At 33.7% G+C, this 9440-nt stretch overlaps 1 protein-coding gene across 6 annotated transcripts; it reads right to left on the reverse strand.

Moving 5' to 3' along the window:
• Nucleotides 1-572: 572 nt before the first annotated feature.
• Nucleotides 573-8344, reverse strand: LOC105125631 (histone-lysine N-methyltransferase SUVR2). 6 transcript variants are annotated; one of them, XM_011026170.1, is made up of 11 exons: nucleotides 8166-8344; nucleotides 7740-7929; nucleotides 7629-7655; nucleotides 7347-7544; nucleotides 6932-7268; nucleotides 5483-6711; nucleotides 2992-3266; nucleotides 2674-2740; nucleotides 2522-2572; nucleotides 2032-2154; nucleotides 662-1133 (listed from the first exon to the last, which is right to left on the reverse strand). In XM_011026170.1, exons 2-11 carry the CDS (start codon nucleotides 7920-7922, stop codon nucleotides 1095-1097), a joined length of 2529 nt encoding a protein of 842 aa, XP_011024472.1. In that variant the 5' UTR covers nucleotides 7923-7929; nucleotides 8166-8344; the 3' UTR covers nucleotides 662-1094. The 6 variants fall into 6 exon arrangements, with proteins under 6 accessions (XP_011024471.1, XP_011024470.1, XP_011024472.1 ...); XM_011026171.1 differs by having other exon boundaries at nucleotides 5483-6295; nucleotides 6500-6711; nucleotides 6932-7544; XM_011026169.1 differs by having other exon boundaries at nucleotides 573-1133; nucleotides 2061-2154; nucleotides 6932-7544.
• Nucleotides 8345-9440: the final 1096 nt, after the last annotated feature.

Below are 9440 nucleotides of genomic sequence, written 5' to 3' on the forward strand. Positions count from 1 at the left end.
TGTCTACAAAATTAAATTTTTCTTTCAATTTAACCCTCCATTGATTTTTTTTAATTCTTATTCCTTTTATTATTATTTTTTAAAATATTTTCTTAATAAAATTAAATTTACAATTACATCTCTCAATGTTTTCATTATCCTCTGAATTAATTTTATTTGCAATTGTACCCCTCATATATTTTAGCTCTATTTTTATTTCTTTCTATTAATATTTTTTATTTTTAATCATTTTCAATTTCATCCCTTTATATTTTAATAAAAAAATTATTAACTTCTCAGATCACATGTTTAAAAAATTTAACCTGATGGCTAGATTTTCTTTTAATGTTCTTTTTAACAATTAATTTTTTTTAATTCCATTGAACTTTTTATTTCAGGTTGAAAAAAAGTTCAGGTTAGAAAAAGTCTAATCTGACCCGCTGCGTTCAGCGTGCCTAATCTAGTAGCTTCTAAAATTATCAGGATTAGTTAATATGTTTTGATAAACTAAGGAACTAAAATATAATTCACTCCAAATAGCTGAGTAGATGCCAAGGCCAAATAGCAGCAGCTTGTGCAAAAACAAGCCATGCTGCGGTGAATGGCATCTTCTGCCCACCCAAATAGCAGCCGTTGGCCAAACCGTGCTGGCCAACATCGACGGGAAGCAGTCAAAAGCAGATTACCAAGACAGCCATAAACCTGTACACTAATAGGAATAAACCAACCACCATACATGACCCAGTTTTTGTTGCCCATGCACCACAGAAACACTTCAGCAAAACTCAAAAAATATCCACAGGAAACACCTGGCATAGGACCCCCTTCCTCAAAAATGCAGCAAAATGTCCAGGATTTAGATGCATAATCCACGGCACAGACGGTAGATCATGCAATCTGAACAACCAAAACCAGATTCATAAGGCCGCTGCTGATACAATCTGAGCAACCAAAACCAGATTCACAAGGCCGCTGCTGATAAACCACTTCGCTTAACAAAATAATTCCATGACTTTGACAAGATTACAGTAGGATTAAGAAAAATTAAGCAAGTCCACTTGAAAGCTTTCTTCCCGTGTCATGGATGGGATTCTAACAAAATATCAGCAGTCTCGTCATCCGCGCTCCCAATCATCTTGCTGCTGAATTAGATCCTGCCCCAGTGCAAAAGGTGATATCATTAGAAGGAAAAGGAATACCAAAATAACAGAAGGCGGGAAGCAACGGGATCACAAGAAAAAAGTCATCCAAATATCAGCACTCTGTGCTCCCCACACCTGAGTCTTGATAGGAGAATAAGATCCCCACACCTGAGTCTTGATAGGAGAATATTACAGAAAATGGGGCAAATAAGCCATGCAAAAGAAATTATTTGAAACTAGAAAATCTAGGATGTATATTATCGTGCCCAAAGCAGCAGATGTGCCAAGATATGTGGACATCACCGACACACACCTCTCTGAAATATAATGTAGAGGAGCACCAAGGGTTACCAAATAAAAATAAAGATTTGCGACATCAGAGTTCTTAACAATAATAATTTTCTTTTGATAACTTCAATCCACGTGTTCATCAGCTGACAACAGCATATATGAGTAAGCAAGAGGACCAGAAGCCACTTTAAAAATATTCTGGTTGGAGAACAAAACGAATTTTGATTAAGAAGGAAGAAGAGATACAGAAATAAAATTGAAGGAAAAAATAAAATTCTAACAGAAGTGCTATTCCATACTGGAAAATATCAGCTAAATATATCCCTAAGAAATCTCAAATGCGAACACCATATGTGATAGGTGAATGGTTTGAAAAAACCTGCATCACTATCTAAACTAAAATTAATTGCCAACTCAAAGATATATGACCAAACACCAGCGCCTATTACTAGGCTATCCTTGAGACCTGAAAACCAAAGGTTTTTTATCATAAACATAACGAACAATACAGCTTCCAAGGAAAGCTTGGAGACGTCAAAAGGGCACATGCTTGGAGATTGCATCTCAATATCACTAAAAAGTAAAGAGGTCAAAATAGTTCATATTGCTCAACTCGTGCCTCATAAAGATTTAGAATAAGCTTACTACTTGAACGTTTCATGTTCCTGCAGAACTTGCTGCCACATCGGCACTGGAATAACTCCACAGGTTGATCAGTATCATCAAAATCAATACCATAATCCTGCAGACATGTCAGACACTAATTTTTAAAACCATAGAAAGATTGCACATGATAAAAAATTTAAAATTGAAGAGCATGGAACACGGCATGATGTGAACTGCTAACTCAGTATAACAAAAAACAAGTAGTATATAGAATTTCCAATTGCAAATGTCATAGCTACAATAAATAAAGCTCTCGATCACTAAAGAAAACAAACATTTAGACATACCATCTTTGTAATTTCTTCTCACAAACACAATATAACTTACCGTAAAACAGTGTAATGCCAACCATGCCTCCTCATTGGAAAGCATCAAAGCAACGATGCTTACATAACTAAGAAAAAACATGGAAAAAATTCATAAACTCGAGTGACATTGCTCACCCAGGTTAACTCTTCCAAAGCATTCACTTCTCTAGCCGTGAAGAAAGCAAGCTGCATGAAAATTAATCCTATGAGAGAAGTAGTGTCATTGAGAATATAATCGTATGTTCAATACATACATGGTAATAAGAATCCAAATGAAGCATCCATACATGATAATAATGATGATCAGGGGTCTCAATCTTCACCGGGATCTCGATCATGTTAGCATCGAGACATCTAACAAAAACAAAAGAACATTTATCAGAATGCATCAACTCTCTGATCACCAGCACAGGGAAGATTACTTATGCAGGGCTGAAACTTCATATCATCCTTTTTCTCTTTTCTTTTTCTGATAAAAATTTAGTATTTTTCCGGTGCATGTGAAACAAGGAAAACCAACTGAAAAGTTCAAAAAGAAAAGAACACGAAAAAGTGGATGGGAGGTCAGCTGCTCAAAGCAATATGCATCAGATATACAGTCTTACCTGTGGTTGATAAACCTAGCAACATTTCCATAAAATGTCGCATCCAAGCACAGAGCTTCTTCATCATTTACAACTCCTTTCAAGCACCAATCTGCATCGAGTACAGCTGGATAGGCATGCTTTTCAGTTTTGTTGCTAGTTGCCCTTTGCATCTTCCTCTCGTAGAACTCTTTGTTGGTTAGAATCTCCCCTACATACTCACATACAAATGTACCTTTTGGTAGCAATTCTAGAGTTCTGAGACCCCACCCCTTTCCTTCAGGAGTAAAGAAAACCTGACGCACAAAAAATTAGCAATGAGAAAAAATTGTGAACAAACAAGACACTGTAAAGAATACTCAGGGAACAATTTACATGATCATATTTCTTATATTAGGAACCATAAATCAATAGTTGTATATATAAGTATGAACTCTGTTGAAACACTTGATTTGACTAAAATACCATTAATCTTTTTCTCATATGAAGAATTACATACCCTTTATTTATTTACTTATGATTTTATGACCTCTATTACACTTCTATATTTTTGTGATGGCATTCAATTATTAACTAAACTATAAGACTAACAAAATACTCACTCAACAAGATTGCTGTTTGTTTCTTTAAAAACAAAAACTACCTTGTAGTTACCTAGCTATACAACCTGTTATAACTAAATAAATTTTACTAATTCATGTATTTACTTTCTGTCTTTTTAAACAATAACATGATCATTAAATAATTTATCTATATTAAATTTTACAAAACTTTATTGCCCTTCCATATTTAAATTAAAAGCGTGTTATGCAAAACCCTAGCAAACCAAATAGTAACACAAAATAAAAGGGCCACGAAATATAATGTGATTCAACAAAGCCTGCTCCACAAAACTTCACTCTCAAAATAGAGATTACACCTACTAATCAAACACTATAAAAATACATAACCGGATAACACCAAAGAGATCACTCACAAGAAAATACCACACTAATTCTTTTTGGCTCAAGATTTTAGCTACTATATTAATTCTTTTGGTTGCGACCACACATAATATTGAAGGCACACATGAACTAGCCACAATATATTTTATTTATACTAGCTATAAATTCCTTGATTCATTAGAAAACATGCTTAAAGTCCGACCCTAACAAGGAAAGTCTCTTCTCCTAAAGAGAATATGTTAACACATTCTATACTTGTTTAGGACACCACAACATCCAATACCTAAACTAACTCGTCAATTTACGCCACAACTTAACAGTGTTCACTTTTTATTCTAAAACAAACCAAATAATTATTTAACATATAAACTCTCTCTCTCCATTTCTTTCTTTTTACATAGAGGACTTTAATATGGAATGATTTTATAAATAAATTTTATTGGCTTACTTGTTTTCACATTTTATACTTAATTAATTTTAATAATTAAATTCTATTGAGTAAAATAACAATACAAAGGACAACTTTCACTTTTATAGCTTAGACCTTAATAATGGATGTATGTATAATATATTTTCCCAAAAGGGAAATAAAATATTCTACTTATTCAATACAAAGTAAACCGTTTAGGGCTTTGTTTTTAACCCATTCTAAGCTATTCTATTTGGTAGTTTGATCACGGAATTTCTATCCTATTGATAAAAAACTATATAACACATTATATATTTATTTAAATATTATTTTTAATTATGTTTATACCATAAATGTTAACACATATTATGTTTATAGAAGATCATGTTTTCACAGCAAGAAAGGATAAAAAAATATTTGTTTATAGAAGAATATGTTTTCTCGGCAAGGAAAGATAAAAAATTTAACTATGCTTTGATTCATGAATTTAATAATGGGTGTAAGAATATGAACCGAGACTTAATTGATATCAGAAATATAATTACCTAAAAAATATTTTTATATATAATTATCAAAATGGAATAGTTACAGAAGTTTAAAAACATATTCGCATATGAGCATTTAGTTTATTTAACTATCACTAATGATTTATAGCAGTTTTTTCATAAAACATATTTACCCATGCTAATCTTCAAAATATGAGATACATACTTATTTAAAACAATTACAAAAATAAGAAATAAGAAAAATCATGGTGATGATGTCAAGTTATATTGTGAATAAAAAAATTTAATAGCTAGATAAATCATATCTAGAGAAAAAGAAAAAATATATAAAAAAAAAACTACTAAAAGGAATCGAGTAGATTTGAGCCCCTTCTTTTTTCAAGGATATGATTTTAGTTATTTAATTAATTAATAGGGATAATGAACTATTTTATTATTCAATAAAAAATTTAAAACACAAGGTCAACATGTAGGTTTAGCTATAACTGGAAGAATGTTTCAAATAATTTTTTTCCGATCATAATTAGCATATTTGATTAATTACTCTTAAATTAAACCTTACCTTTTTCATAATAACATAAATTTCCCACGTGCAAAGCCCATGCCATAATAACTAGCTGGCCAAAAAATACAGTAGCATATTCTACTCATACCTGCAACTTGCACATTATACCTCGCTGCACAACTCTATTTCCACACTGTTTGTGGCAGCCACATTTGCTCCAACATTCTTTAATAAATTTCCTCTTCAAGTGACCTTTGCATGGTTCCAACATCTCATCATTTTTTGATCTTTCCAGTGGGCAATCTCTACAGTAAAAAAGAAATTGTCTTTGAGGATTCCGAGTTAGAGAGATACAATCTTCTAAGAAATCCTCTTTGACAAGGCCTTCTAAAGTATATGCAAAACCATGCTCACTGTCGCTGGAGCAAACACAAGGCGTAGATGACGACAAACAATTACCAATACAAGCCGAGCAACAATTTTCAGCCCTAATTTGTGAGAGAGAGAAGTTGACATAAGCATTTTGAAAAATCAAATTTCGGGGTATGTAGTTAAAAACTGGGGGAAACTCGCTGTTTACTTCATTCGACCATGGAATCTCAACCATTTCTTCTCCCTTGGTAATGTCAGAATGGTAATTAAGGAACCTAAACTCATCAGCAGTCAATTGATGCTGTGGAACCACAATCAAACTACCATACTCAGCATCTTCAAATTCCTTTTCTTTGCCGCTGCCAGAACACCCATTCGCAATAACCTCTTCACGAGAATGCATGACCTCCAAGCCATTTGAAAGTTGTAGTGATCTTGGAATTTGAAGAGCGGCCTTCCCATCAAAGCAATAGGCATCAACTGATCTGTTTGCAAAATAGGCTTGTATACGGTCATTTTGTTTAATGGCACCAACACCAGCAGATTTCTTCATTAGATCAAGAGCTGGAGTTACATTCAATATCCTTTCCTGCGATTCATGAGAGGAATCAGTTGCCAAGTCCAAGAAGCATTCACACATATCTTTCAGTATTTGCATGACAGAAAAGTTTGGATCGATGATTTTGTAAGTTCGGAGACATTTCTCCTGCATTGATTTCAGAAGTTCATCTTGACTAGGCATATGAAAATTTGGTCTTCCAAGCAAAGAGTTGCAGCTCAGAGAAATCTTCACCTCTCCCAATGCTGAGGTGGCGATCTCTAAGTTAGCCTGAGCTTCCTCTGGAATGGTTGCAAGTTCACAACTGTCTCTTGTCAGACTTGATGGGACTGGAAGGTTCCCTTCCCTACCTTCACCAGCTAAAACTCGGGATGCCGGACGTTCTTGTCGATGCAGTTTGAGTGAAGAAACTCTCTGATTAAAGTATTGTTCTTTACGTGCACAATCTGTGAAGGTTGAAGAAACCAAAATCAGCCTACAGGAAAAGAACTAATTGCCATGTCGACATTCAAATCCTTTACATAAGAAGAAACAAAACAATAAGAAAGACATTAATTGCAATTTTGACATTCGAATTAAAAACTCGAGGAAAAAAAAAAACTTCATCATTTATGGTTACAAACAACACTCCCCGATTCCTTTGCCCCAATGATTGAATCAATTTACCTGGTCGGATTATTGCGATAGGTTGTGGTGCGTCATCAAAGGGCACATCATCAGTAAATGGCTCGTCTTTAGGCTTGATAAGAGGCATTTTTTGTTTGGGTGAAAGAAGAATGCCTTGCTGAACTATGGGGTCTTTAAGGTGAACTGCTTGTGACGATCCTTTTAAATTAGGTCTTTTCTGTTGTGCAGCAGCCTCTGATAATAAAGGATCTTTTCCCTCATTGGAACGCTGCTTAGAGTGTTCCAGCACTGCCAAACGACGAGGAGAAACAGTTTGTGAACTTGTGTTTCTATTAGGACTCCAAATTGCAATTGGCTTCGGTTGTGAAATTCTCATGTCAGGAGAAACAGTTTGTGAACTTGTGTTTCTATTAGGACTCCAAATTGCAATTGGCTTCGGTTGTGAAATTCTCATGTCCGATGACTGCTGCTCCGATGTTTCACCAGCCAGTCCCTTCCCCTCGACTTTACTCTTCTTAAAAGGGCTTCCACCCAATTCAGCCTCAATGTCACTAGGAGATCCAGAAACTTGCCCATCTTGCCCTCTTCGCAGCCGCTTTAATGGCAACTCAGGTTCACTAGATACCAAAGTTTCTTCCTCCAAAGTCCCCTCCTGCAAACCAAAACAGCCAATATCCACTTCAGAAGATACGAGCAAACAACACAACATTACCAGCAAAACAAATAAATCACTCACAGCAGCCTCATCCTTCTCTTCCGGAACCTGAATTCGAAACAAATATCAAACACACGATCACAACATTAAAATAAAACCAAAAAAAAGAGTAAATAAATAAAAGAAATGCACCTTAGCCTCCTCCTCTTCAAAGATAGCATCCGCAAGAGCTCTATAATTTTCCTCCTCTATAAGCTCCCAATTTTTGTCATAAAGCTTCAGCATCTTCTTCAATACAGGCTTAACCTGCTTCTCTGTTATTCCAATCGCTCTCATCGCCCTGAACGCGTTCACCACTCTCGGATTAGGAGCCATCGGATACCTAAAAAAATCGCAAGAAAAACTCGATAATTACATTTCTAATTAGGTTTCTTTTTCCTAATTTGATTTAAAACTCCAATGCACATGCAGATACCGAGGAATAGCCAATTTAATTAGCGTAAAAACAAAAAAAAAAATCCCCAAAATTTAACGATCATCGAAATCCTCAAACGATGATGATCAAGAAGACGGCGAGCATTATTGATTGATTGGTGAGGTAAGGTGACAGCAATGTACCTGATTATGGAAACGGAATACGAAAAACGATAAACCCTAGCTCATTCGGAGAGGAGAGAGTGGAGAAAGTAGCTGCTTTGCGTTTTGGCGTTCTTGAAACAAGAAAGCAGAAAGGTAAAATGGATATTAGTGATTCACTAGGTAGCTCGCCAGTGTTCGTTGCGGGCGGACCAATTTTTTTAAAGCGTGAAAAAACAATTTTTAAGCGGTGCTCGAGTATTAAAAACAATATATATTAAAACCATCTGTTTCTTGAAAAATAGATTTTAAAAAAAAATTATATTTTTTTATATTTATTTATCATTAAAAAATTTAATCAATAAAAAATATTTTTTAGTTAAAAAACTTGATTTTCAGACAAGTATTTTTTAAAAACATTTAAGCGAAAAACACTTTCTGAAAATTATAAAAATCTTTTAAAAAAAACTTAAACGAAAAACACTTTTTAAAAATTATAAAAATTTTAAAAATATCATATTATTTGTATATCAAATTCGGTCCTCAAAATTTTGGTTGCTATATATATTTTATTTTTAATATTTATTTTTTAATTTTATCTCTTAAAATTTAATTTTTATATTAACTTTGATTCTCCATTTTATAATTGTTATTTTTTTCCTTATCATTTTTTATTGAAATTTGTTATTTATCAAATTTGATTCTCGTTCTTTTGAATGTTACTTATTTTATTTGAAATAATTTATAAAATGTTAATATTCATTTCAAATAATTTATAAAATTTTATTTTTTTAATTTTATTTTCATTCAACTTTTTAATTTATAAGATTTGTTTCTCGTTATTTTAATAAACTTAAAAAAAATTTATTAATAGGTTATTTTTCAGCTTATTTTTCATGATATAACCAAACACTGGAAAGTGTTTTCCAACTTATTATCCACTATACCACCTGGGAGTATTCAAAAAAACCGACCAACCGATTAAACCAAAAACACCAAACCAATAGAAAAAACCGAATAAACCGATTAAAAAATAAAAAAATTATCTGATCCGGTTCGGTTTCGATTTAAAAGGGTTTAAATCGATTGAAACGGACTAAACTAAACCGATTTAATTGAATTAAAAAAAAAGTATAAAAGGAAACCTCTTAAACCTAAATAATAAATATCCTAACCCTACATTTCCAGCACCCTCACTTTTCCAACCACCCCCCTTCCCTTTTTCCCCTTCCCAGCCACCCCGCCCATCCCTCTCTCCCTCCTCGCTCTCTCTCCCCCCTTCCCCTCTTCTCCTTTCCAATCGCCCCCCCCTACCCT

Source organism: Populus euphratica, unplaced genomic scaffold (assembly GCF_000495115.2).
Source record: "Populus euphratica unplaced genomic scaffold, PopEup_1.0 scaffold58.1, whole genome shotgun sequence".
In the NCBI taxonomy this organism is placed as follows: domain Eukaryota; kingdom Viridiplantae; phylum Streptophyta; class Magnoliopsida; order Malpighiales; family Salicaceae; genus Populus; species Populus euphratica.

Coding starts and splice junctions, on each gene's coding strand:
- LOC105125631 (XM_011026167.1), bottom strand. CDS start 7,922: ATGGCTCCTAATCCGAGAGTGGTGAACGCGTTCAGGGCGATGAGAGCG. Junction 7,545..7,628: donor AAGAGAAGGATGAGGCTGCT/GTGAGTGATTTA, acceptor TTTGGTTTGCAG/GAGGGGACTTTGGAGGAAGA. Junction 1,134..2,031: donor TTATTCTAAATCTTTATGAG/GCACGAGTTGAG, acceptor GCACTGGGGCAG/GATCTAATTCAGCAGCAAGA.